This window comes from Mya arenaria, chromosome 17 (assembly GCF_026914265.1).
Source record: "Mya arenaria isolate MELC-2E11 chromosome 17, ASM2691426v1".
Taxonomy (NCBI): domain Eukaryota; kingdom Metazoa; phylum Mollusca; class Bivalvia; order Myida; family Myidae; genus Mya; species Mya arenaria.
Genome location: NC_069138.1, coordinates 34,621,997 through 34,643,718, shown reverse-complemented (window position 1 = coordinate 34,643,718; position 21,722 = coordinate 34,621,997). Strand labels below are relative to the sequence as shown.

The following is a 21,722-nucleotide window of genomic DNA, read 5'->3' as shown; positions in this document are numbered from 1 at the left end:
TTGTCTATATGAATGTTATGGAAAATGCCGTACATGCCGTGTTTCGTGCTGTTGTTTCCATGTTTTACTCCAAAAGGCATCAAAGACCACACATTGAGTGACATATCTACATGATTTAGGCGGGAAATGTGAAGAGAACTACTAATATGACATTTGCTGAAAATTGTGTTTGTCATGATACTGTGAATTGGTTGCTTTGTCTGAATATGCAATAACCTCCAACGTGCTTGATGGCGATCAATTTCGCTTTTATTTGGTGCAAATTTAAACAACACAATACTTATTGTAAAAATCATATAACATTTTAACCATGCATGTTTGCAAGTTTATGTGTTGTTCAACAACAGACCACTAACATGTGACCTTGGATCAATATAGAAGTGACAAAAGGAACAGGCTTAATTATCATCTCTAAAATTGTATTGATATATATAGCCATGACGCACAAACGGGCAATTTAATTTAAAAAAGTTCAACTTAGTATCATTATCCTTTTTTAAATGGTGATTCAATGATTCATTTGTCGAAGCGATGATGCCACCTAGGGACCGAGTGAGAGCGTTGTGATAAGGGACATCACTGCGTTTCAGTGTTGCGTTTCATTTAAAAAATAGTTGTGTTTAGCCGATTTAATCGATTTATATTTGCCAACAATTCAATCAAACATGACGTAGAAATGTCACTTCCGGAATAAACAAAATAACAATTTTAGTCAGTCGGTTTTTGTTATTAAGATATTCGCCACTGGTTTCTTTTTTAAAAAGGATTTTTGCTTTAAAGGTTCTTCTCATCTGCCTGTGTGTACTTGAAATAAATGACAATGACTTATGGTTCAATAGTAACTGCGTAATTTGGTCCGTTGGTTTGACTATTAAAAAAATCTGTTTTGTACGTGTGACAGTCATCATAACAACAAAAAACCACGAACTTACAGTACTCACTACTGGTGAAAATGCCTCCAAAATTTGCGCGCATGCCAGACAGTGCAGACAGATATGGAGCCAGGGATGTTGAAAGGGTACGTCCTTTTTTTCTGTATACTTTGTATATACCGCGGCACAGGTGATTTCGATTTCCGGTTGTAGCGAAGGGTCACTTCCTCTTCTTCTCTTGAAGAAAATATTTTTTCTCTCAATATCCAGGACCAATTTTGAACTAAATTTTTGTGCATATAATTTATTACATTATTTTCTTGAGTATGATAGATGCAAAATCACATTTCAGCTTTTTTCGGTAAATTTATTAGATTTTCTGTGTGAACCGGAAGTAGGTCAGGAAACTTCCGCCATTTTTCTTTTTCCCATGATGCAATATGGAAATGTAAACATCCTGAAACCCTTTTTTTTTCAACTTTTAAGTAAGTAAAAATGCTTTTTAAACACAATATTGTTTTTGGTTTCATAGCAGTTTCTTTGCTAGTATATAAATTGATATCTTTACCAGAGTCTCACCATTTTTGTAAGGATAATGCCCCTGTTCTTCTTCGAAGCAGCCCGCCGTCTCTCCCCACCCAGTTCATCACTAGCATGAAGCTCTACATGGGAAACATCAAAGGCCCAGTATGTAGGAACAAGCTGGTTCTACTGTACCTTTGCTCCCTACTTCTTGCGGAGTCCTATGCACCTGAGCCTAATCCAGGACCAAGACCCCCCAAGTTTCCGTGTGCTGTGTGCGGCAAGGCCTGCAAATGGACAACACCCTGCATTTGTTGTGATACTTGCGATTGCTGGTACCATCAGGCATGTATGGGAATGAATGACCAGGTATTTAACGCCTTAGCCAACTACAGTTGGGAATGTGTTCAGTGTGGCATACCAAACTTTTCAACAGGAATATTTGATAGTACAATATTTGATACAAGCAACAGTTATGAGAACCTTTCCAATGTAACAACTACTGACAGTGAGATAAGCTTTTCCTGCCCAAACGCCACATCTTCACCTCATAAACGTGTTAACTCTACTTCTTACCAAGCACCAGATCAGCGTAACGACCTACCTATGAGAATCTTGTTATTGAATTGTCAGTCTATTAAGAGCCCAGGGAAGACTGGACAACTAAAGAACATGATCACAGCATCACAGGCAGATATCATCATAGGCACAGAGTCATGGCTTGATGAAAGCATCTGTTCGGCTGAAGTCTTTCCACCCAACTTCACTCCATATAGACGTGATCGCTCTACCGGCTCACAAGGTGGCGGAGTGTTCATCCTAGTATCAAACAAGTATACAAGTGACAGTCCCGTGGAACTCACTGATGAATCCAATATCGAGATGGTATGGTGTAGGCTGAAGGTCATAGGATCGCAACACTTGTACATAGGGGCTTTCTACAAACCACCTTCAACGTCTGACCCCGAGTATTTAGAATGCCTAGCCAACACACTTAGTAGAATTCCTAGCAATGCCCACCTTTGGCTAGGAGGCGATTTCAACCTTGCTGATATTAACTGGAAACATGAATGTCCCACCGCTTATGCTTCTAATGCAAAACAGTGTCAACAGCTTATTGATATAACCAAAGATGCCTATCTTGAGCAAGTAGTGGATTCTCCAACCCGCATTACTGCATATTCAAGCAACATCCTTGACTTGTTCTTCACCAACAACAAATCACTTATCAACAAGTGCGAGATCCTACCCAGTATTGGTGACCATGAAGCAGTCTTCATTGAATCCAGCCTCAGACCAATGAAAGCTAAGAAGTGCCCTAGAAAAGTCCACCTATACAAACATGCAGACTACAACAGCATTAAAGAACATTTGGATTCCAACTATAATCAATTCATTAATGAGACGAGTGACTATTCTGCTGATAAAACCTGGACTACTTTTGAAATGACTCTGAAATCACTTATAGAAAAATTTATTCCATCTAAAGTGATAAAAGGTGACAAACTGAAGAAGCCATGGATAGATAAGAACATTCGCTCAAAACATAGGAAACTAAAACGTTTATACTCAAAACAAAAAGCAAGTGGAAAGGCTGAAGACCGCCGGAAATATGAAAAGGCTAGAAGCACCACGCAGAAACTAGAACGCCAAGCTTATTGGAAACATGTCGAAGACCTAATAGAGGGTGATGATGACGAACTAGACCAACCACCCAAGAAACAGAAAAAGTTTTGGGCCTATATTAAAGCTCTTCGTAAGGATAGCTGCGGCATTGCACCCTTGAAGGACAAAGGGAAACTACACAATGAGCCGATAGACAAAGCAAACATTCTGAATCAACAGTACCAGTCTGTCTTTACCCAAGAAAACAACTCAAATACACCAACACCCGATGGAGATCCATACCCATCCATGAATGACATAGAAGTAACACCAGAAGGAGTACTAGCTTTGTTAAAGAAACTTAACCCCAACAAGGCCACAGGTCCAGATATGATACCATCCAGAATCCTTAAAGAATTAGCCGACCAGTGTGCACCATACCTCAGCACGATCTTCAATAAGTGCCTACAGTCTGGGGAGGTCCCATCCATCTGGAAAACTGCCAACGTTTCTGCCATTTTCAAGAAAGGTGAACGTTTTAAGGCCAGTAATTACAGACCAGTGTCCCTAACCTGCATATGCTGCAAACTTCTTGAGCACATAGTTGTAAGCAACGTTATGAAGCACTTCGACAGTCACGATATCCTCACAGATAGCCAACATGGCTTCAGACGTAAGCGTAGCTGTGAAACCCAACTTGTAACACTGGTTGATGAACTCATATCTTCTATGAGTAAAGGAAAACAGTTTGACCTCGCCGTACTCGACTTCTCCAAAGCGTTCGACAAGGTGCCACACAGACGACTCTTGGCTAAACTAGACCACTACGGTATTCGAGGAACTACTCTGCCTTGGATTAGATCGTTTCTGTCAAACAGATCCCAGAGGGTAATTGTTGATGGCGCTACGTCCGAGCCAGCACCCGTAGTCAGCGGAGTCCCACAGGGAAGCGTACTCGGGCCCATATTATTTCTAGCGTTTATCAACGATCTGCCACTTCAGGTTTCATCCAGCACGAGACTGTTCGCCGATGACTGTGTGGTTTACAGACAGATAGACAACCAATCAGACTGCAACCAACTACAAACTGATCTACACAACCTAGCTAAATGGGAAGAAAAGTGGGGGATGTCCTTCCATCCGGAAAAGTGCAGCATCTTGCGGGTTCACAGGAAGAGATCTCCAACTGTACACGATTACAAACTTAAGGGCCATACATTAGAAACAGAAGACTGTACAAAATACCTTGGTTTGAACATCTGTACCAACCTCTCCTGGGACACTCACATCAGTAAGATCGCTAAGAAGGGCAACTCAACCTTGGGATTTCTTCGACGCAATCTACGTATCTCAAGTGAAGAAACGAAAGCCCGCGCCTACAACGCTCTAGTGCGCCCACAACTTGAGTATTGCTCAACAGTCTGGAACCCCTACACCAAAACACACATTAGGAGGCTTGAAATGGTTCAGAGAAGAGCTGCAAGGTATGTGACAAAACGCTATCACAACACCAGTAGTGTAACATCCATGCTGGAAGATCTTGGATGGGAGACCTTAGAATCGCGTAGGACCAAGGCACAACTGACCATGATGTATAAGATCGTGAACAACCTGGTCGACATACAAGCTGATTCCTACCTCACTCCCTCCAACCGCTCCACAAGAACCTCTAACAACAGGAACTTTACACAGATATCAACTTCTACCTCTTACTACAAGTTCTCCTTCTTTCCACGGACCATCACAGAGTGGAACAAGCTACCATCAAGCATTGTTGAAGCCCCAGACTTGGTATCCTTCAAGCAGGGGCTGTCCACCGTCTTCTCTTAAGGGTTAGGGGTCAGTTACAAGTAGCTTTCGAGGATTCTTAAGGCTGTGCCGGCAGTGGCCACCATAACCGGATTGGCTTAGGTTAAGGAGGTGAAAACGTAACTGACAATAAGTACTTTAGACTTTTTCTTCTTTTATCTATCCGCTTACTCTAATCTTTCCTATCATTTCATTCTTTTTTCTTGACCCTATACCACCCGTCACATAAAAGTCAAGCGTGACTGAGATGACGTAACATATAGATGTAGACAGTGTTTAAGCAGGAGGTTGTGGGTTGGATCCCTGGCCACATCATTTCAAAAGACGTTAAAAGTTGGAACAAGTAGCTCCCTTGCCTGACGCGCGGCAAAAAGAGCTAGGATATATCACTCAGACTTCCTTGTATCCCACCACTGTCTTTTCAGTGCGCTGTCCCTTCAGCAAAAAACAAAGGACCCCATTGGAAATAAGTGCTTTCACTTTCATGGGTTATCCAAGGTCTAAAGAAATACATACATACATGAATATGTCATATCATGGTCTAAAATAGACTTCCCAAAATTGATGTTTTCTATACCCTAAATGTCTAAACAGGGTTGGCAAAAAACAGGGGGGGGGATATAATTTATTAAATTTAATTGTATTTAGAAAAGTGTTAGTTGTTTGAAAAGGTAATGTTCATTTTTTTAAAATGGAACTGCAAAAGTATTTTGCACAAAACAAGCATTAAATGCATTAAAACATGCTTTACCATGATCAAATTTAGTTTAACAAAGTTTCAAATGACACTGACAACACTTGCATTTTTGAACTGCAGGTGCCCTTCCTGTAAATAAGAGTTAAGGAATAAAATAAACTTTTGTTGGATATTGACTTTTCGTGCAAAAACTAATATGAAATAACTTATAATGGTACTTTTGCTTGTTTTTATGATTTTCTATAGACATAATAATGCTTATCCAGGAATCACAAGTGTTATGAATTGCTCAAAATGGCAACAAAACCATTTATACATGAAGGATTCTAGATTGGTCATATAAAAAAGTAAAGAAAAAAATCTGTCTACATACAATTATTTGGAATAAATGACATGATAGTGCATTCACCAAGATGTCCTGGGTTTGATATATATGGCCCCAATGATAGTTGATGCAGCCCAGATTGGCAGATGGTATGCCCCAGATTGAACTATGAGACAGTACTAGGGATGAGATCATTCTAGATGTTTTTCCAACCTTCTAGTGATGGAGCTTTAAATATATCACATGTCTGAATGTATAATTAGGCTGAATTTAGGGACATTGAATAATATATACTAGAGCTGAATTTATGGTAGTGGAAATAATTCATATGGCTGAATTTTTTAAGGTGTTTGGAATGTATGGTATCAGTGATTTTTTGGTGCAATTTACTGCCTTCTAAAGGATATTTCCCCTTGCGAAAAACTGTTCATTTCCCCCAAATTTTATATTTTCCCAAATAATAAAATAATTCTGTGAATGAAAAAAAAAAAGCAATGAATTTCTTAAAAAAAAATTAACCAAAATGGGTAAACAAAAAAGTTTTTAATTTCCTAATATTTTCTTTCAGCAATCGCTGCTGGATGCAGATTCTGATGAAGATGACTTCTTCCTCAAGTAAGATATTTAAGTGTTTTTGCTGTTATAGTAATATTATTTATAAAAAAACACGACAATATGTACAGTACAGCCAGTGATAGATAATGATTTTATTATCAATGAACAATGATGGTTATGAGAGTGTTAATGACTTTGCTTGTGTGCTGATACATATGGTATGATAACAAAATGCTAATTTATTCACGAAAAGATTGTAAATGTAAATATATTGTGATTATACTCTAAATATAAAGTTTATCTTCAATATGATACACCCTAGGGACTTTTATTACTACAGTATTACATAGTAAATACTTCTTAGTATTAACACTCATGTTCAAGTCTTAGATTTTGACTTAAGTCTATAATGGCCTGAAGGATGCACAAGCTTTCCTTCACTAGCAGATCCAATATTCCTAAAAAGGAGAAATAAAGTAATAAATTACGTTCAAAATGGACCATTTTGGACTAGAAATTTTCTAGGGGAGTACCCCCTACCAACACTATCAACCAAATAAATTCAGTTCTGAGGAAGGGGCGCAAGTCAAAAGGTTATGCCCCTTTGTACCCCCCTTCTTACATCAAATCCTGGACCCCTGGTCTCCATGACGGCAAAAGGGTGCTAGCAAAAAAGGACAGGGTTCAGCACCCTGTTTAAAGCCTTTAAGTATGAAAACAATAAAGGACTTTAATCTATTTTGCAGTGGCCCAAGAGTGAATACTAAGAAACTAGCTGATCCAAAAATAAGCAGGTAAGAGAAAATATTGAGAAAAAGTACAAACACATACTTAGAAATTAAATTATGCAGTTTCAATGAAATGCCACTAAGTAAAAAAATTTTAATTTGTCTCTAAAGCATTCTCCATTTTGTAGCAGAAATTAATTTACTTATAATCACAAGCATCTACTCACATGTACCTGCCCATTGGATCATTATTTAGCAAGGTTCACATTTAATCATTGATTATGATGAAAAGCCTTTGAAGAAAACAACTATCAGTGTTATTTAGAAGCTCGCACATGTGCAGTGGCTTGTATAGAGATATATAAGGAATGAATTGCAGGGTTGATGTCATTAGTGGGATATGAACACAATTGGGCTGGTCTCCACACATACTTGGACTAGCCTTATTGCGTTCATATCTCCGATAATGACATCAACCTCGCAATTCATTACTTATATTTACACCATTTGTTTATTATTTTATTTAATAATTGTTAAAAAAATACTTCATCTCAATTAAGAAAACCTTTTAATAATCCTGTCTTTCCCATTCTGTAAATAGAACGACCCGACTGTAACCGGAAACATTTTTTTCAAATGACGTCACAATAACGCGGGAAAAGATCAACCACTTGAAATCACTTTTAAACGTAAAATTGAAACACTTATGGCAACAATACATTTAAAATATAATAAATTAACACTTTCTAAAATGTTGATTTATATTTTACGGGACCTTCTGACACAATACAACCAATAACAAGATCAATAGTTTTCATGTATATTGTTATGCGATGAATTGCGATCCGAACATATCTGAAGAATCAAGATGTTGCGTTCATCGATTGATTAACGCAATTGCCGAAAGGCAGATCATTTAAGGAATGGAATTTGAGGTGTAAATATTTCATGTACAACTCAATTTTGGTCTTCTTAACAACGTCAGTCAGAAATGGACTGCCACCTTAATGATTTAGAAGACTAATTTTAGGAACACTAATACTTATTATGACTGTATTCAATGACTACCTCGAACTTTGTAGATTGAAGGGTCAGGTGGAGGATGTTGTCGGGGTGATGAAGGACAATGTTACCAAGGTCATAGATCGGGGAGAAAGACTGGAGGATCTGCAGGATAAATCCGGTAAGGCCATTTTCAGCCCTGTTGCCATAGATGGTTTAATTATGTGTAGTTGTTAATCATTATGGTGAGGATAGTACAAGACATATCTGATCTGGTATCTCTAGGATATTTAGTAATAGTTAAGAAATATTAAACGAGCTAAGTGAGCCCTTCTTAGTCATTAAAGTTTTACATAAAATATTCCAACTGACTAGGGTTATTACATGTTTTCAGCAAACTAGGAAAATTATTATGGCGTCTTGTCTGTTCAGTTGTAAAGCTGCAAGTTTTAATGAATAAGCATGATACTTATTTGAGGCTGATAGGTGATATCAGTTGTAGTAATATAGATTTTCAATATACTAGTAAGCTATGTAACGCACTGCTGGATTTGAAATAGTCTAACTCTACCTGATTTTATAAAGGGTGAAGAAAAGCAGCCAGTGAGTCAATGATTTAAAGAACATCATTACTAGTGAAGCATACCCTACATTTAGTATGATTGTCTGTGAAAATGTAAAAAGGGTAGCTTATTTTGTGAACTCAGTTTGTGGAACAGTAAATTTCGCTGATTTCTTTGGAAAGGCAAACCACAAATTTGATATCCTGACGAAATATATATTCCAGAAGGTTTGCATATGGCCGGCCTCTGTTCAGTGGGGAATGTAGACATTTTGTTTCAGGACTGGCCAAACTTTCTTGTTATATTTTTAATATGCACAATTTCTAGGTGCCCATGAACTTGTCCATTTTAAAAAATAAAACACCTGAAATTTTGAGCTGACAAATATGTTTTCGCAGTATCTGTTTCCAGCTGCTTGGTTTAACAGACAGCACAAGTTCAGTAGGATTTTCGTAATATTTTAAATTTTTGTCTGGCTTTGTTGCTATAATTTTATATATATGGTTACATTAAATGATTGTTTCATTTTTCAGACCATCTGGCCAGTAACTCTGACATGTTCCGAAGCAGAGCAAAAGCCTTGCATAAAACTATGTGGTGGAAAAACTGCAAGGTACAGGGTTTAGTTTTAGCTTTAAGCTGTGTAACCATGGGTTTATGAATAGACACAAGACTGGGTCTGTTGGATTTAACTAGTGTTATTCTCAGGTAGGGATAAAAAAAATGAATTTGAGAGGTCATGTAAAAGTTCAGTCATTTAATTGCCATAACATCTTGATTCATATTTTACTACACTACATGATGTATGTTCTGTTTTATAGTAAAATTGATTCTATTACATTTGAAGCTGCTTCACAGATTGACAGTTTTGATTTATTTTTAGTTTTTGTCAATCAATTGATTTTGGTAGCAATGCTCTCAATGCAGTCATATAAGATGATTCACAACAGAACAGATCTCAATTGTCTGGAAAACTATTTTTTCTTAAAGCGTTAATAACGCTTGTAGCCATAAATATCAATCTTCAGACATAAATATAAAAACTGTGATCTGATTTTTTGTCAGCAGTCTTGTATCACTGGTTTTCAGACTTTAAGGCAAAATAGGCTCATTTTAAGACCAAAAGTAAAAAAAAGTTGTCAAAATTATCAATTTGTGAGAGTGCAGCTTTAAGGGGTTTGAGTTTCAAATGCAAGTTTATTAATAGAAAGCTGTTGAAAAGGGTTGATATTTCCTTTGTCATTTTTATGAGTTTTAGATGAAATCATAGTTACTGTTACTTGTTACTGTAACAGATGTTTTAATGGCTATTTTACAATTATTTTCCATGTTCTTTTCAGATGAGGCTGATCATGGGCTTGATCATCATGGTCATATTGGCAGTTATAATCAGTAAGTGACAAGTGGCATTAACAAGGAGATATAATTTACTGATATGAGTTTCAAACACGTTATAGATCGATTTACGCCCACACTTAATTAATAGTTTTTTTGGCATTTTCTGCCCAACTCACAATTTCGTTTATTTTTTTATACGTCTATATGCAAAGATTATTTGCAATTACTCTTTTGTAACTCTTTGATCAGGTGAGCTATATAGGACCTTATAGCTCACCCTAGTTTCTAAGCCAATCATCACCCAGAGATTTTCAAATCTTTGCTCGAATAGGTTTCATATAAGATCACATCTGCACCCAATAAGTTAATTATTATAACTAGGTCAACAGACATGGCGCGCGCCAAATGAACTTCGAGCAGCCAATGGGCACGCTGTATACGGCCTTGTCCGATGATTGGCTTAGAAACTAGGGTGAACTATAAGTCGGTTACAGCTCATGTAATGGAAAATAACAAAACTTATTACTGGGCTTTGCTTGTAATAAATTTTGTTATTTTCCATTAATAAATTTGGTTATTTTCCATTATATGGACTATAACCTACACACCACGGTTCTCTTGTTTCTTCATATGTTGCTATAAGTGCATATTAAGCCACATGAGGCTGAAACTTTCACCCATGTAATTATACATACAACCTAAAAATAACTTGTGGTCGAAATGTTAAGGGGACGAAACATTCGGATTTATAACATTTACGCAATACGTACAAATTATGATTTCTAATAAAATTCTAGACAACTGTTGTCAATTTCAGGGGTCGACACTAACCATTTTTCCAAGGGATCCCGAAGGGACACCAACATTTGAAATCAGGTGTCCCTTCCTGAAATTAGGAGTCCCTTCCACTTTTTACATTTTTTCATTGTTGAGCCTGTTTTAATATTAAATTCAACATCCTTTTACTTTTCAATTTGTAATGCAAGTATAAACCACCATAATTATTATACATGTTTTCAGCAGCATGTAATGACAGGTTAGTAGCACTGAATGACAGTGAGGTATATTTTGGTCTCTAAGTTGGTAGATTGGGTTCAAAAGCGGGAGAATGTCTAAGTCCTTTTTGTTTCAGTCAAAAACAGAGATGGATACAATGTAAACAAAAACTTGATGTTGTTACTATTTTTAGATCATGGTTCAGGGTCTTGTCAAATGTCGGTGCTTTTCATTAAGAAACTGTAGGAATATTACATCTGGCTTGTGAAAACTCCAATCAATATTTAGTAGAGCTGTTGATAAATCAATCAGACTGCCCAACAGTCGTAGTGCATACTGGAAGAGCAGACGACCAAAAATTGTGTATACATGTTAATTTTCGCGCCAAAATGTCATAAAATTTTATAAATTTATTGAATTAATGAATAAAACCCTGCACATTTTATTTCTATTATTTTTTATCAAGGCATAAAATATATGTCTTTAAAATTAACAAAGAATATTGATAAGTTGAATGCCAATTAACAAAGAATGCTGAATGTAGGATGCAGTTCTTTTGTGTCGTAAATGTTACTGTAAATACTCAAAGGTCGCATCATATTATATAAAAGGTATCATCAGAGTTGGCATCTTTTTGGGCGGTTCTGACACATAAGCAAAACAATTCCACATAAGTATTTTACCGATAATAAATCTCTGTCAGCTCTGACCTTGTTTAAAATGTAAACAACAAAACGGAAGCGTTAACCTGCATGCGCCTGTGAAATGACCTGTTTATTTATAGATTCATGACGTAACTATAGTCAAATAGTCAGCTATACTTTCGCTTTGATGAGTCCGATAATGATAATTAATAATATTGTTTTGACATGTGCTGTCAAGAAATTTAGGGAGCCCGAATTTAGGTAATAAATTAATTAAATGCTACTTATTTATTGATATTTAGCGTTTATCAGTCAGAAATTTAAGTGTCCCGACGGAATACCGGACTTCGAAGTTCAGGTGTCCCTCCTGAAAAACTGGTGTCCTCGGGATCCCGGGACCCCGTTAGTGTCGAACACTGCAATTTGGTATACTTACCACGAAACGTATCCACACATGCGGTGCAACTATTGGTTTCTAGCCAATTTTGTAGGTTGGTCTTCGACCACGACTTTACAAATTCTGGCGCCTCCGCCATCTTGTTGTCAAGGGACGCAACTTCTTCTGATTTCCGGTACCGCGGAACCGACTCGTAATATCGCGAAAATTTGTATCCAAACCAATTCTGTACACGACGTTCGGTAAAATATGTTATATGGATAAAAAAAACCGGTATTTCACCATCGGGCAGTGAATATAAATGAGCAGATACGGTCAGAAGCAAAAAAGAAAATGACGCCCCCCTATAGAAGCGAAATTGGACTTATCACCACCCCCTACAGTAGCAAATTAAGAAAAAGCCCTCCCCCCTACAGAATTTCTTTATTTTGCCGTCCTGGGGTGGGACATATGTTTAACTGGAATAGCCCTTAACTAAAGTAGTAGTTGAAATTCATCATAAATTGACTAAAGATCTAGATTCTAGAGTCTATGGTAACGGGGTATGCACCTTGGTCATGGTTAGTAGATGACCCCAATTAGGGGTCAAAGGTCAAGGTCATGGTGACCTTTATGACAGTAAATTATAGATGCTATTTTTTCATATCAATTACATTTTAACTATCCTGTTTTACTTGTCATCTTGATCATGTTTCTTGTTTCCATGTTTCAGTTCCAATCATCATCTCTCAGAGCAAGAAGAACAACAGCAACCCATAGAATCAGCAGCGTTAATCAATCAAAGTTGAGTTGAACCAAGCAGTACAGTCCAAGACCTCTAGTGTACCACCATGTGAATTGATATGAGGCTAAAATAGATTTCAATCATGCTCGATAAATACCAACATGTCCAGCAAAAGAATATAATGAATCTAAGTCCATGTAGATTTGTTTGTGTAGGGTTAAATTACCATGTGACTACCGTAGTAAATCTCTCCATTGGTTATACCGTTCTGAATACTTTTATCAGTGTTGATCAGCATTATATCAAATGACAGCATGTGGTGTTTTCAACCAAAAACCAGTTATACGTTGATAGCCAAGTATGTCTTAGCTGTTATAGCATGTAAGTCTGGAAAGGAAGTCTTCAACCATGTACATGTTTTAAATTTATTCCAGAAAATGTTGTCATAAAGACTGATGGTCTGTCCTTGAGCTGGGCCCTGTTCACCAACATCTTCAGTGTGAGGTTCAGACTCAGAAAAGCAAAGTCTTTATTTAGTTGTAAAAATGCTATTCTATGAGAAGGTAGTTTTTGTTTTATCTGTTACAAATAATCTGTGCTATAATCAAACAGACATCTTTTACAAAAACAATGTTATATTATAGTTATAATATATAACAAGATTTCAACTTTTTGTGCCCAAGTCTCAAACTCTTACACACGACGTTTGTGAACATGGAACCAGAACATTATTAAAATACTGGGTGTGTTATTTTGTTAGTATTTATTTGTTAGTTCTTGCCTTCCTAGAAAGCATGGATCCATTCTTCAAAGGGTACAAATTGCATTCCACATTCCATCAACACATAGATATGAGTGTTAATGTGTATATGACTATTTGTTGAAAGTCTTTCACTAGAAACATTCGCTAACATTTTCTGAGTAATGATTTTCAATGAGTTTTATTGTTTCTTAACATAGTTTAGTTTCAATGTTTCTTAACATAGTTTAGTTTCAATGTTACTTAACATAGTTTAGTTTCAATGTTTCTTAACATAGTTTAGTTTCAATGTTACTTAACATAGTTTAGTTTCAATGTTACTTAACATAGTTTAGTTTCAATGTTTCTTAACATAGTTTAGTTTCAATGTTACTTAACATAGTTTAGTTTCAATGTTTCTTAACATAGTTTAGTTTCAATGTTACTTAACATAGTTTAGTTTTAATGTTTCTTAACATAGTTTAGTTTCATTGAATCTTAAAATAGTTTAGTTTCAATGTTTCTTAACATAGTTTAGTTTCATTGAATCTTAAAATAGTTTAGTTTCAATGTTACTTAACATAGTTTAATTAAACTTTGTTAAAGGTGATCTATTATACTGGTTTATTATGTATCTGGGGTATAATGCAACATTTGTATGTATATTAATATATATATATATATATATATAGTTGCTACACGTTATCAGTTCATTCTCAGTATTGGAACATTAAATTTTATAATGTATAGAGAAAATTGTATTTTTAAAGGACTGTAAGCTTTACAATACATAGTTTAATTGTGGGAAGGATAAGTTGGTGCTTTATCACTGTGGAGTGTGTAAATATTGGATATTACTTTTTATTGACCTTATTGACAATTTTCAGCTTTATTTAAATACCATGTATTACACCATGGGTGGCAGTTCCAGTCTGTAATGAAAAAATGTGCTCATTAATTTTTTTTATACCATGAACATGTCAGGGTGTTTTATGCAATGGTTGAAAATGGACTTGGACAGCGTCCCCTTTTATATATTTATATGACACAAAAAATGCGTTCACCATCTCTGACTGATACGTACTGCCACCTATGTGTTACACAGCCTTCCTGCCTATCATACCTGGATGTATGTGTTCTTTTTCTGGATAATTATGCTATCATCCTGAGATGTATGTGTTCTGTTTCTGGGTATTTGTGCTATCATCCTGGGATGTATATGTTCTGTTTCTGGATATTTTTGCTATCATACTGGGATATATATATGTGTTCTGTTTCTGGGTATTTATGCTATCATCCGTTCTGTTTCTGGGTATATTTGCTAGTATCGGGCATATTTTGCATATCATGTAATTTACAATTTAGGTTCTAGAATTGTCTTTACCATTTACTTTTTATTTCATTATCCAATGATATGGTTGTGTGCTATACTTTGCTTATCAAAATTATAATATAATTAAACAACATATGTACCAAGACTGAAATTTCATTACCAAACATTTTATTCTATTTTATATTCATGTTACTACATGAAGTGAGGTGTGTCAGTAATTGATGACAAACCAATTACATGTATAACATATGATACTGAACTATTTTTCATTGATGTCTTCAGTGTTAAATCTTCTTTATTCTACACATCAATTTTGTATATAAAACTCCAGTATCAAAGCTACTTGGTATGTTATAATTACCATTAATAAAATGCACAGATTTTTTTTTCAAGTTGTCTGAGATAAAAAAACAGTAATAGTTCAACTATTGTCAAAGCCTTTGTGTGGAAGTCGTCGTGCATTTTTTTTTCGCCATAACTCAATAACTATTCAAGATATTCAAATGAAACTTGTTTCATATGTTGCCGGAAACAATAGGGACATGTTAAGCATAACTCTGGCTTAATTAATTTCTGAATTATGCCCCTTGTTGTACTGAAAAACAAAAACAGACAAGGTTTGGCGTTTTCTCTGAAGCGCTCTTGTTGTTTTATCGAGGGATATATAGGATCAATTAAATCATCATGTTTTGGTATGTCTTCATAATGATATTTTAACATGGCTGTAGATGAAAGTATTCTTAATGTTCCTGAAACACAATTGTGTGAATTTAGGGTGCCTGGTGACCCAATTTGTTTCAGGATAATTTCAAGTTCTTTCTTACATACCGGACATGTAGAAAAAGAAAAAAATGAACCAAAGATAATATTATGAACAATGTTTTTTGGCCTGGAAAAATTAATAAATAGGTCTTTTCACGTTCAATTTCAGTTGAAAAAAGGAGCAAAAATTTAAACCACAAAACATAATGTATTTTATTTCTTAGTAATGAGCAAGTAATACCCTGTGAAATGATACCAGTATTTTACAGCCGGTCATCAGGCATCAACATTTAACATTATGTTTAATATAGCTGTAAGAGAACAACTTTAATTGTGGGTGGTATATCTTAAGTGTTAAAACTAGGTGAGATGAAATATTTCTTGGTTATGTTCTTACATTTAACTTTTATGTTCTGGTTGTGTTATTTATTTATTGTGCAATATTGTTTCTTTTTCTTTTGCTATTTTGACAATTGTAAGTTTTTTTGCAGCAAGTAAAAAAGCAGCCTCTCATTCAATGACTGTTTGCGTTTGAAGAAGTCAAAGTATTGTCATAGGCTTATAGCTGTAGGCTTAGGCGCTGGTGATGGTGTTTTTCTAAACACAACTGGATTCTTTTTAGATATTTACATGTGGAGCAGGACCCATAACTCTGCCTAAAATATTTGTTAAATAATGAGGGTGACCATCTCAGAAAAACGTTGGAGCGTTGTCATGTGCTTGTGATGCTGTTGTTGTTAAAAATTCCTATGCAGTACTAAGTATTCGTTAATTTAAATCCATCTTTCTTTATTATACAATTGTTAAAATGCTCACTGAGTAACATGGTCGACTGCCAAAAGGTTAATAAAAGCTTTATTTATTGGATTTTGTTCATATTTATTGATCATCATATTTATTGATAACATACTTCACCACAATACACCGTATCATTGTCCAGAGTAATCACATTGGATTGTGCACTCATATATTGTTATAAAATGTCAATTCTTAAAAAAAGGGTAGTTGTGCAGCACTGGTGCTTACAAAATTAACCCAGTAACTGCCTTCAGTGGATTGCCCTTCAGAAATGGATTGCATTGACATTTAAATATCACTGGAACAACGTGTCGATATGATAAGCACTTTATATACCGTGCACTTTGAGTTCTGAAGCTGAGATATAGATTTCCATCTCAGATTTGTTGGCCTTGACCTTGAGGCGACTTGGGTGGAACCTGTCGTCTGCACGCTGTCATTGTGAACATGAATGTTATGCCAACACTTTGAAATTGCGGGCAGAGCGGGTACGCATAGTGACTATCTTACCTAGACCGACTATGATGGAAATTATCATGCTTTAAACGACGATGTGTTTGTTTTTCCCTGGTCTGTGGGCGGAGCTACGCTGGTGCGCGCGCAGACCGGCCAGCTGGGAGTATGAACTTCGGCACGTGACGCACGTGTATGGCTTCTCACCTGAAATTGTAAAATTCATTTAATATCAGATAAGTAGTAAAACTAGTAAAACTAACGTAGCTTCCAGCAATGCTTACGTGTAGTGGTCAGAAGAAAAGTTCACATTGCAAGGTTGGTGGTGTTTGAAATTTGTCAGATGGAAGAATTGTTAATTCTAATTATTCCTAGTCAGATACAACCATTTTTACGAGTACCTATTTCTTTTTTGAGGCATGTGTAAGTTAAAGTATATTTTATAACAAATCTAAATGTTTTCTTTGAGTTTACCTGTATGTAGTCTAATGTGATTTCTGAGCGTTGAAGACTGACTGAACTTGCGCGCGCAGTACTTGCACGTGAACGGCCGCTCGTGCGTGTGAATGCGCATGTGCGAGCGCAGATTGCTACGGGAGTTGAAGCCTCGTTTGCACACGACACAGAGCCACCTGGCGCACGACTTCCGGTCTGTGTCGAGTATTTGATTGACTTCCTGTGTGGCTGTAACGGGAAACATTTTATTGAAAAAATACAGAGTCTAACGGTTTGCAAACCAACAAACTGACATCAAATGCCTAGTTTAAAGAATATCTGACATTTATATCCCTATTATCCCGATCATAAATTAGGCCATTGAACCGCTACGTAGCCTTAAGCTTTTTTATATCGGCACCAAGACAAAGATGGAGATGCAATAAAATAAAACTCAAGTAGGTTGTGAAATTATACAAACCAACTACATGTAACATGAAATTTCAAGTTTTCATTTAGCTTCTAAGCATTTATATTTCCAACGTAAGTTATAGAATATAATATTTACTCAGACTGGTTTAAATACAAGTACATTTAGCTAACGCGGTAATGGGGGGATCTCCTTTAAACGGGCAACTTGCGATCCGAGCATTTTCGTTTTGATGACAACTCACTTGGTTGGACAGTGTCTCGATGACTCGGATGTTCATCTGCCGCCATCTGGTCTGGATTCCGTGTGACAGGAAGTCCCATGTACAGTTTGTACGTCCGTCCGTACCAAACCAGCAGCTCTTTCCCTCGGGGTATATCCTGCAGAAAAAAAGTTGAAAAATAAGTACAATTGTGTTATTTTACTAATCTTAGTTTTTTTATTTAACAACGATTGAGAATTAAGTTATTAAAACATAAAAAAGAAATTCAGTACATAACTCTCGTTGGCACAATGTTACGCGAGGTTTGAATATCCTAACGAGTATGATGCCCAAACTCAGTAAATGCTCAAAATGTGTTCATTTAACACACAAGAGACTTGCCCCTCTAACCAGTGGACTGCATAGAGAAGACCCCGAGACAGCGTTCTATACAGAACAAGTTCACAAAACGGAGCCAGGCCCGGGGGATTGTTTCCCGGCGTGTTCCAAAAGGAGCTAGCTTTCCAATGAATTCAGAGCTCCAAACAGAGCTAGTGTTGCAAAGCGACCTTAAAAGCAACATAACAGACTGAACCGTGCTCCAACACAAATGATGTCTTTCATAGAGCCATAACAATACCGATCTTCTCTTCCCTGTTTATACACATTGGTCGCGTAGCTGCGGTAGTTAGTGCGTCGGCAGAAAATGTTCAGCATGTTCAAAAATTATACCAGTACGTTACATTGAGATCAACGGAGAGCCGCCGATCCATTATGGGTGTTTTCGAACATAAACGAAGTACTGCCGTTGTAGTCCCGTTGCTCGCTCCGGCAGCGCAATGACAGAAATCTACAACGTCGCATGTCGTTGTTATTTTTTCGCCGATGTTCTGACGACGTCCTGACGATGTAAAACCGATCTTAGCGATGCGTAGCCGTTTTTACCGTTGCGCTGCCGTGCTTGTACCAACCCCCGAAAATCGCCAACTTTGTGCTCTGGTTTAGCCCCAGTGAGTCAAAAAAAGTAATGTATGACAGGTCCTTTACCTTGGTGGCCCGGTAGAAGATGCTAACGCCGACCTGTACCGCCTCCACGTTCTGCTCGTGCTCACCACGTGCACACTGCATGTGCGTCAGCCAGTTGGCAGGGCAACCAACTGCTGTAAGGTATGCCAGGACGCTGCCGTCACTGTTTAATATCTGTAGTAAGAACGAAATATAAATTCAGTGATAAAGATGTAGTTGATGCGAAAGTTGTTTGAAAACTCAGATTTAACTACTAGTAAATTAGTATAATTCTAATCTTGGTGACAAGACGAAGTAGGCGAATTGTTTGCTTCTTTTGAAATAAAAACTAACAATATCAGAAGACTGTGGTCGTGAAAGGTTTGATCTCAAATCGTCTTATCTAAATCCGCTTAAACATCTAAATCCGCTTTAACAATGTTATATTTAAAAACCGCCATGATTCGCCTTACCTCCCATGCTTCCGTATACGTCTCCCGTCCGCCCCCGCCCCAAGGAGACACGTAGACACCCGGAAACGGCCCCATCTCTGTCCCCCTCTTGATGATCCCCGTGCTGTAGACGCCTACATCGGCGCCGGGAACCGTGCTAGGAAGGATTGCCACCTCCGGTGGTGTTGGAATAACTTCGCCTGAAAAATAGGTTAAGAATAAAAGTTGCGATAGAATCAAGCAATCGTATGTAAAAATGTGGATGATGTTTCAACAAATGTTTTCTCTTTAATAGCAACGTTCGCCTTAAAGCTGCACTCTCACAGATAAACCTGTTTTGCTACTTTATTATTTTTTGTCTTGGAAAGAGCACATTTTTGCGTAAATATCTGCAAACCAATGATATACCGGTTGTCGTCAGTGAAATTTGAATCGCAAATTACTAGCACTGACTTAAGGTCATAGCCAATTACCCCCCCCCCCCCTCCCCCACACACACATGTGCACACACCACATACCACCACGCCGACACCACCGTAACTACCGTTTTCCTTCACGCAGTTGTTGACGTAACGTTTGTTAAGCCTACGATATATTATTATCCTGTCGCCGACGTTGAACAAATTATATCAGGATATATCCAAAAACAAAACACAATTCAAATCCTGGTGGTGTGCGTTATATAACGTGCTGAGCGTTTAAAACAGGTAATTTTACCGCCCAGCGACAATGTATCCCGTGATCCTGCAAACGTTTCGCACTGTGGTACGATGAATTGGTCGACCACTCGTACCGACGACTAAGTTTGCCGTCGACGTTGCAGTTAAGAAGTAAGAGATTGCTGAAATACCGTATGACGGATATAATGTATTGACGTGTTTTCGCTGGAAGCATTGCACACGGACGTCGACGGTCAGAAACTGAGCCGATAGCGTTGTTTCGTCGAACAAGGCGAGATATATTCTAATGGTTGACGTTAAAATGTCTAGCAATAACAGGTTGTGGTAATCCATCTTGCGAAGTCCCAACATTCTGTTTCAATATTCATTTTTTAATCTTGGTTTTGCCTACCGTGATTGAAACTATTCAATACTTTCAATGATTTTCTCATTTGTAATCCAAGTACACATGCATTGATACAAAAGTTATAGCCCTAAACTGACCGCCTTGTAAACGTGTTCGGAGCGCGTGTGGAAATGTACCGGTTTCTCCCCATAGGACTTAATAGTCGAATGCGCTCGATAATTGTAGTCATAATTTGTGTATGACATGAAAACATATAATATATTATGATAAGTTTGCTAAAAATTAAAGTTGTACCTTTTTATAACAGAATAAATTATCAAATTACTTATTGCGTTTTCAAATCTGTAGGTATAATCATTACTTAAGTTTGTTCTGGATACCGACATTCATATGCATATACAGTGAACTGTTCTTTAGCGTCATAATTAATATATAAGGTATATCAAGAACATAAATATAAAGTAGAGTACCTGTGTTATTTTGTTTGTTGTACATAAAATCGAATTCCCTCTCAATTTTCCCGTGGAGAAACATATCCAGTACTTCCGCTTTTATTTCATGCACCATGCTAAATAGGCAATATTTTCCAGTGACTTAAATATGATCTCCTTATAACAACAAAATATAAATGTTAATAATACACTAAACAAATAATTTATCTTAATATAACTTAATTTTTATCATTATTTTAAATTATATGAGAGGCTATTTTATTGAACTGCGCACTAACATTGTTTAAAATATAGTGATTTAATTCATTATAAAATTGGCTAATAAATGTCGTATGAAACCCAGAATGCCGTGAGCAAAGCCAATCAGATGGCTAATAGTTGTCAAATTTCTCGTGCGTGTATTAAAAGCGAACGGCTGGACCTGCATCCTCTGCTAATGTAGAGAGCGTGAAAAGTGTTTTACAGAGAAGAATGAGACAATATAATAAATGACCACAGAATGCAATATGAGAAAACGAATGTTTTAAGGGCGCAAGATTAAACAAAGACATTAACACTCTTGAATGAACTATATGCGGGTTCTTTGAGCGAATTTTTAATGTTACCCGCAGATTTTCGTGTAAAAGCAATACCAGATTGTAAAAGAACACTTCGCTCGCCATGGTAACACTTTCCCACAAATTCATAGTTTTTTAACGCGATTTTTTCCTCCATCAAAAAAGAAATGAATCAATTTTACAAGTATATATAATACAGCACGTGGAAATGGAAAAAAAAACGTGATGATGTCGACACAATCATTCGAGATTTTATTTGTATAAATAATTTGTATAAAAGCTATCGCTATGTTACATTCAT

General features: G+C 36.7%; 2 protein-coding genes across 2 annotated transcripts; one reads left to right on the top strand and one right to left on the bottom strand.

Moving 5' to 3' along the window:
- Positions 1 to 659: 659 nt before the first annotated feature.
- On the top strand, positions 660 to 13,865 carry LOC128224094 (vesicle-associated membrane protein 4-like). Its single transcript, XM_052933752.1, has 7 exons — positions 660 to 1,018; positions 6,399 to 6,445; positions 7,132 to 7,179; positions 8,196 to 8,296; positions 9,212 to 9,291; positions 10,019 to 10,070; positions 12,766 to 13,865. The coding sequence occupies exons 1-7, from the start codon at positions 953 to 955 to the stop codon at positions 12,810 to 12,812; spliced, it is 441 nt and encodes a 146-aa protein (XP_052789712.1). The 5' UTR covers positions 660 to 952; the 3' UTR covers positions 12,813 to 13,865.
- Positions 13,866 to 16,950: 3,085 nt separating this feature from the next.
- LOC128223414 (PR domain zinc finger protein 12-like) lies at positions 16,951 to 20,979 on the bottom strand. Its single transcript, XM_052932694.1, has 6 exons — positions 20,883 to 20,979; positions 19,408 to 19,586; positions 18,977 to 19,129; positions 17,972 to 18,107; positions 17,337 to 17,546; positions 16,951 to 17,069 (listed from the first exon to the last, which is right to left on the bottom strand). Exons 1-6 carry the CDS (start codon positions 20,977 to 20,979, stop codon positions 16,951 to 16,953), a joined length of 894 nt encoding a protein of 297 aa, XP_052788654.1.
- Positions 20,980 to 21,722: the final 743 nt, after the last annotated feature.

Bases quoted from the DNA above. Each gene is read 5' to 3' on its own strand.
- LOC128224094 (XM_052933752.1), top strand. From the start codon at position 953: ATGCCTCCAAAATTTGCGCGCATGCCAGACAGTGCAGACAGATATGGA. The intron at 6,446-7,131 runs GTAAGATATTTA...TCTATTTTGCAG, and splicing joins GAAGATGACTTCTTCCTCAA to TGGCCCAAGAGTGAATACTA. The intron at 7,180-8,195 runs GTAAGAGAAAAT...CGAACTTTGTAG, and splicing joins GCTGATCCAAAAATAAGCAG to ATTGAAGGGTCAGGTGGAGG.
- LOC128223414 (XM_052932694.1), bottom strand. From the start codon at position 20,979: ATGGTGCATGAAATAAAAGCGGAAGTACTGGATATGTTTCTCCACGGG. The intron at 19,587-20,882 runs GTACTCTACTTT...CCTATTTTTCAG, and splicing joins CAACAAACAAAATAACACAG to GCGAAGTTATTCCAACACCA. The intron at 17,070-17,336 runs GTAAACTCAAAG...TTACAATTTCAG, and splicing joins TCACATTAGACTACATACAG to GTGAGAAGCCATACACGTGC.